We start from the raw sequence: 5554 nt of genomic DNA, 5'->3' as shown, positions 1-5554 counted from the left end.
TTCTAAAAAATAGATATGCTTGGTATCAGGGAATGAAAAGTGAGAATGATCATTCCATTCCACCTCATTCCCGCGTACCAAACGAGACGCTAGGGTTTTCCCTTTATTAGCCCTCGATGTCTAGTAAACCCCTTAACAATTTCCATTTGCAATAAATCCCTCAACAAACTTAGGTAAATATTCTTTTGAGAAATACTAACTTATATAAATATGTTACTCTAGTTAATATTACTTTGTATAACGGTCCTTTGTAAATTAATATTTATAATCTAATACAACAACTAGAAAAATTAGGATTCTTACATGTTATCCTACCGAAGTTTTGTCCTCAAAACATGAGCTTAGTTCAATTTTCCATTAGATTATTTAATAATTTTCTCTAACCTCCTCAATTGATTAAAGATTGTACGTACTAGTACAATCACTATTTATTAAAACTCCTCTTGAAGTTTAATAACTACAAGGCTAAAATACTTTGTAGACATAGCAATTATCAATTGAGAATTTGGGATATTACAATCACATCCAGTTTAGTTTAAAATTTTTATTGCTAAATATTTATACTTTCAAAATATATCAGGTGATAAAGAATTTTAGCCCACTGTCACTGAAGATTTTTTTTTTTGGAAAAGATGAAAATATACAAAAATTACTATCAATATAGAGGGTATCAAGTATTCCTAGCTGGATAGATAAACATTGTTTTTATGCAATTGAAATTCACATTTTAGACAAATTTAAATAGTCCAATAACTAAACTGAAATCTATTTTTACAAATTAATATTTTTTAGAGGGAGCATGTGGGCCTCATCTTTCTCTCTCAAATAGAAACCTGCCAAAACCAAACCCTCTTTATAAAAGTAGAAATAATCATTAAAAATTAGTAAATTACCCAACTATTTCCAACTTAAATTTAGCCCAACATAAATCAAAGGTTACAAATGCAAACAACTTGCAATAGTAAAAAAACAAAAGGGGTTAAAAGAATCAATTTCGTCCTCTTTCTTTGAAGCTTCTCAGTTTCCTCATTCCAACCACCAGAAGACTTCCTCAAGGGTAAAAAGTACGTTCTCTCTGTTTTAATTATTTAGTTAATTAATTAATTATGATTTCGCTCTGGTGGAAAATTGAAGAATAAGGTTACGTGTACAAATAACGCGGTTGATAGAAAGATTTCTCTATAGGTTTCTAGATTCTTCCACTGTGAGCTCTCATGGCTACCATATAAATTCGAGCTCTAGCTTTATTGGGTTTGTTGGAAAACTCATAAAAATCTCATTTTGGTGAAGGGGTTAGAAGAAAGTTTCTATTTTGATCAGGAGTCTGTTCGTTTGAGGAGGAGAATCCTCAAATTTTTGCTGGTAATTACTTCTGGGTTATATTTGAAACCTTTAAATTTGATTCACCCACCCGATATATCTTCATTTTCTTCATCTGGGTATTCTTGTTTTGGGCTGGATTTATTGTTTTTTGATTGATTTGATCTGAAGAGGAGGGTTCCGTTGGTGGGTTTCTTGTAGAATGGCCTGCTGAGATGATTTAAAGTAATTTTAGGATAAATACATTATATTGATTAAAAAATTCTTGGCGTTTGTTAATTTTTTGGCATTGATTCTGTCATTAATTCATTGTTCTGTATATAGAGGGAGTTTTTGAAGAGGGCCCAAGTAATCAGAACGATGGATGAATCATTGGCTGCTTCTAGATATTGGTGCCATATGTGCTCAAGAATTGTGGACCCAGTAATGGAGGTTGAGATCAAATGCCCTCTCTGCAATGGTGGATTCATTGAGGAAATGGAAGCCCAAGAAAACCCAGCGCCTTCCTCCGCTAATAATCCCAATTCAACGTCTGATTCTGACCAGGACCTCTCCTTGTGGGCCCCCATCCTACTCAGCATGCTCAACGATGGCCTCCGCCGTCGCCGGAGGTCTCAGATGAATGAAGGACAAGAGGAAGAATCAAACGCAGCCTCTGAACAAGACAATGAGCTCGCGTCCCTCTTACGTCGACGCCGGCGAACTTCGGCCATCCTCGACGTCCTCACGGACATCCAACAAAGGTTGCACATCAGAGACCAAGAACAAGGAGAGAGACAGGGAGAACATATGATCCTAATCAATCCCTTCAACCAAGCTGTGATCATCCCGGGGGGAGCCATTGATCCCACCAGCATAAACCGCAACATCAGAGCTTCGGTAGGGGATTATTTCATCGGCCCTGGCCTCGATCAGCTGCTACAACATTTGGCTGAGAATGATCCTAATAGGCAAGGGACTCCTCCGGCGAGTAAAGAGGCGGTCGAGGCGATGGCTAGAATTAAGATCGAGGAGAAAATTGGGAGTTGCTATGTCTGTTTGGAGGAGTTTGAGATAGGGGAGGAAGCGAGGGAGATGCCTTGCAAGCATAAATTTCATGAGGGGTGTATATTGCCCTGGCTTGAGGCTCATAGTTCGTGCCCCGTCTGTAGGTTTCAGATGCCCGTTGAGGGGCCGAAGAACGAGTCCATTGGCGCTGGCAATGGTAGCACAGGCGCAAGTGGGGGTAGTAGAGGAGGAGGTAACGGCAATGGTAATAATGGCAGTGGGGGGAGGTCGTGGATGCCGGTGCCTTGGCCTTTTAGTGGATTGTTTTCGTCTTCGTCTTCGTCGCCTTCTCAAAACGGAGGGGATGGGAACGGGAATTCTCTGTCAGAAGATGGTCCTGATGAGCATTGAAGAAGTTTGTTCATTGATCATCTTGTTCTTTGTTGAGTTCAGTGGTATGATGCTGTACATAGTCTTCTGTTTCGTGAATTGGAATTGTGGCTTAATAAAATTGAATACCGTGATCTTGTCCGAGCCTAATTCATTGTGCTCCTTCTGCGCTCGTTCTTCATCTGTGTCAGCAGAGCAATCAGTAAAACCAATGCCGAGTCTTGCGACAGTAAGCCGATAGAGGGTGATGCTTGCGGAAATGCTATTATGGGCGGTACCTGAGACGTTTGTTTGAATCATTTAGGCTCGTATCATGTTAGCGGACAGTAGATGAGAAGTTTATTTGAGTCATTTAGGCCATCTTTAGCGCCGTTAATTTAGTTTAAAGGCTAACATATCTTTTACAGCAGTTAATGTTAGCTAATCCCTCATCCAGAAGAGCTGGCCATTTTTATTCTACTGGTTGGGATTTCGTTGCTATCCATAAAGCAAGAGTAATCTTTGTATAAATCTGATGAGACGCTAATCAGTTCACCGAACTATTACAAACTATCGAAAGTTGTACGTTGATATGAACTTTCTTAGTAACATAATAAGCACATAGAACTGGATCAGATAACCATCAAATTAAAATGAGAAAAATGAACATCCATCCAAATGGCTCCTCAGCAATCCCAGTCAATAATATTTGAAATAAACTGTAACTTGTTCAATTGTTTGAACCTACAGAATCAAACTAGCAGTAGATAGCAAAAGATAAAACCCAGAAAAATATTAATCAAACCAAAAAAGAAAAATCCCAAATTATTCCAATTTAATAACAAAAGTATCGGATAATATTTCCAAAGACGAAACACCGTCCTTGCTGACAAAAGTAGCATATACTTCAACAAAATCGCATACCCCACACCAAAAACAAGAAGGCAAAACCAGCAGGGAAACATAAAGTACTTTCAAACAAAAACGCTTCCCCACCAAAAAAAATTAACTACTCCGTAATCACTGTTTGATTATCTTGTGAAGAAAACAAGTAAACGGAGCCCCAAAAAGCTCCCAAAAATTACTTAACAGTCACGAGCTTGATCACGGAAGAAGCCCCAACTCGATGCAAAGCAACAACAGAATCCCCAGGCTTACAAAGCCCCAAATTCTTCGCGTGCTGAACTGAAAACTCAAGCGCTTCCTCCGTAGCCTCAGTATGAGAGGCTTTAGCCGATCCAGCACTCAAAACTGGAATCAAACCTCTGAATATGAGGCTGTGCCGTGCTGGAGCCTCGTCACTAACCAACCAGCTAAAGGACTCATCAGGCTTAATCTCAGGAACCACCACAGACAAAATGGGAATTGCCGGCCTGTACTTGGCAACGAGCTTTGCAGTGCTACCACCTCTAGTCAAGACTAATATCAGTGAAGCTCTAGCGGAGTTTGCAGTTCTAACTGCTGATGATGCGAGACTCTCTATAGGACTCATAGGGACTGGTGCTTGAGCCATTATCCCTTTGAACACAGCTCCATAATCTAAGTATGATTCTGCCTCTACGCAAATCTTGGCCATTGTTTGAACCGCCAGCTCAGGATAAGCACCAGCAGCGGTTTCACCACTAAGCATGACACAGTCGGTGCCATCGAGGACGGCATTGGCCACATCGGTGGCTTCAGCTCGAGTTGGGCGAGGGGATTTGATCATAGATTCGAGCATTTGGGTTGCGGTTACAACAGGTTTTCCTTGCACATTGCACTTGAAAATCATCACTTTTTGGGCGTAGAAGATCTTCTCGATGGGGATCTCCATGCCCAAGTCTCCTCGAGCAACCATGAAAGCATCAGAGTTTGCAAGAATGTCATCGAAATTTGCCACCCCTTCTTGATTCTCAACCTGCAAGCAAAAATAACAAAGCAACTAGACCTTTAGTGCTAATACTGAAACCTGTAACCCCATTTTGTAGTATGTACATCTTCCATCATGTAAAAATATAAGTTTTTCTTTGAACTTAAGATAATTTTGTTTTCATTTTATTTTCTGAATGCATGCTTTTCTAGAAACTGTGTCTTTGAAAAGGAAACCAGGAAAAAAAATGCAGTTGAATATGTTCTCGTTATCCACTGCTAAAAATAGACGGAAGTGCTATATTCATGTCTATCATATACCCAACCAAACATTATTCGCAAATGATTATTTCTATAGGAATTAATTGTGGATGGACCCCCTGCACTATTGACAAATTGAACTTACTACCCATGTAGTTCTATTGTCACAGATGGACAACCTGAAAAGTGTGAATTTTTTTTTCACTCAGGCTCCATCTGCAACATGGGTAGTGTAGCAAGTTCAATGTAGCAATGGCACGGGGGGTCTATCCGCAATTAACCCTTTTTGTAAATAACCAAAGGTAAGTGTGCAAACCTTGGACATCAGCATAATTGTCTTTGCATGTTCTCCAAGGACTTTCCTGACCTCCACGAGATCAGAACCTTTGCGCACAAATGATAGAGCAATCATATCAATCCTATTAGGGACACCCCATTTTAAGATATCCTCTTTGTCCTTCTCAGTTAGTGTAGGAAGATCAACAACTACTCCTGGAAGATTGACATTCTTCCTCTCACCAAGAAGAGCAGAGTTCTCACAGCGGCAGCGAACTATTCCATTCTTTTTATCACAAGAAAGAACCGTTAGCGTGATTGTTCCATCTGCACATAGTATGGTGCTCTGTGGCTTGACATCCTCGGCTAACTTTTTGTAGCTCATGGCTATGGTATTCTCATCACCCTTGATGCTATAATCTGTGGAGATGGTGATCTCTTGGCCCTTAGTTAGACGAATGGGCTTTCCGTCTTTCAAAAATCCAGTTCGAAT

At 39.9% G+C, this 5554-nt stretch overlaps 2 protein-coding genes across 3 annotated transcripts in view; one reads left to right on the top strand and one right to left on the bottom strand.

Moving 5' to 3' along the window:
* On the top strand, positions 978-3185 carry LOC109849896 (E3 ubiquitin-protein ligase RING1-like). 2 transcript variants are annotated; one of them, XM_020419781.1, is made up of 2 exons: positions 978-1064; positions 1645-3185. In XM_020419781.1, exon 2 carries the CDS (start codon positions 1681-1683, stop codon positions 2716-2718), a length of 1038 nt encoding a protein of 345 aa, XP_020275370.1. In that variant the 5' UTR covers positions 978-1064; positions 1645-1680; the 3' UTR covers positions 2719-3185. The 2 variants fall into 2 exon arrangements, with proteins under 2 accessions (XP_020275370.1, XP_020275369.1); XM_020419780.1 differs by lacking the exon at positions 978-1064 and adding an exon at positions 1182-1362.
* Positions 3472-5554, bottom strand: part of LOC109849897 (pyruvate kinase, cytosolic isozyme) — an 8053-nt gene continuing 5970 nt past the window's right edge. The window contains 2 exon segments of the mRNA XM_020419782.1: positions 3472-4573; positions 5102-5554. The exon segment at positions 5102-5554 is cut by the window's right edge and continues 24 nt beyond it. Coding sequence (XP_020275371.1) covers positions 3758-4573; positions 5102-5554 — 1269 coding nt within the window. The 3' untranslated portion in view covers positions 3472-3757.

Source organism: Asparagus officinalis, chromosome 7 (assembly GCF_001876935.1).
Source record: "Asparagus officinalis chromosome 7, Aspof.V1, whole genome shotgun sequence".
Classification (NCBI taxonomy): Eukaryota; Viridiplantae; Streptophyta; class Magnoliopsida; order Asparagales; family Asparagaceae; genus Asparagus; species Asparagus officinalis.
This window is presented reverse-complemented; position numbering and strand designations above follow the sequence as displayed.

What these genes read in the sequence shown, in the direction of transcription:
- LOC109849896 (XM_020419781.1), top strand. Translation starts at nt 1,681, where the DNA reads ATGGATGAATCATTGGCTGCTTCTAGATATTGGTGCCATATGTGCTCA.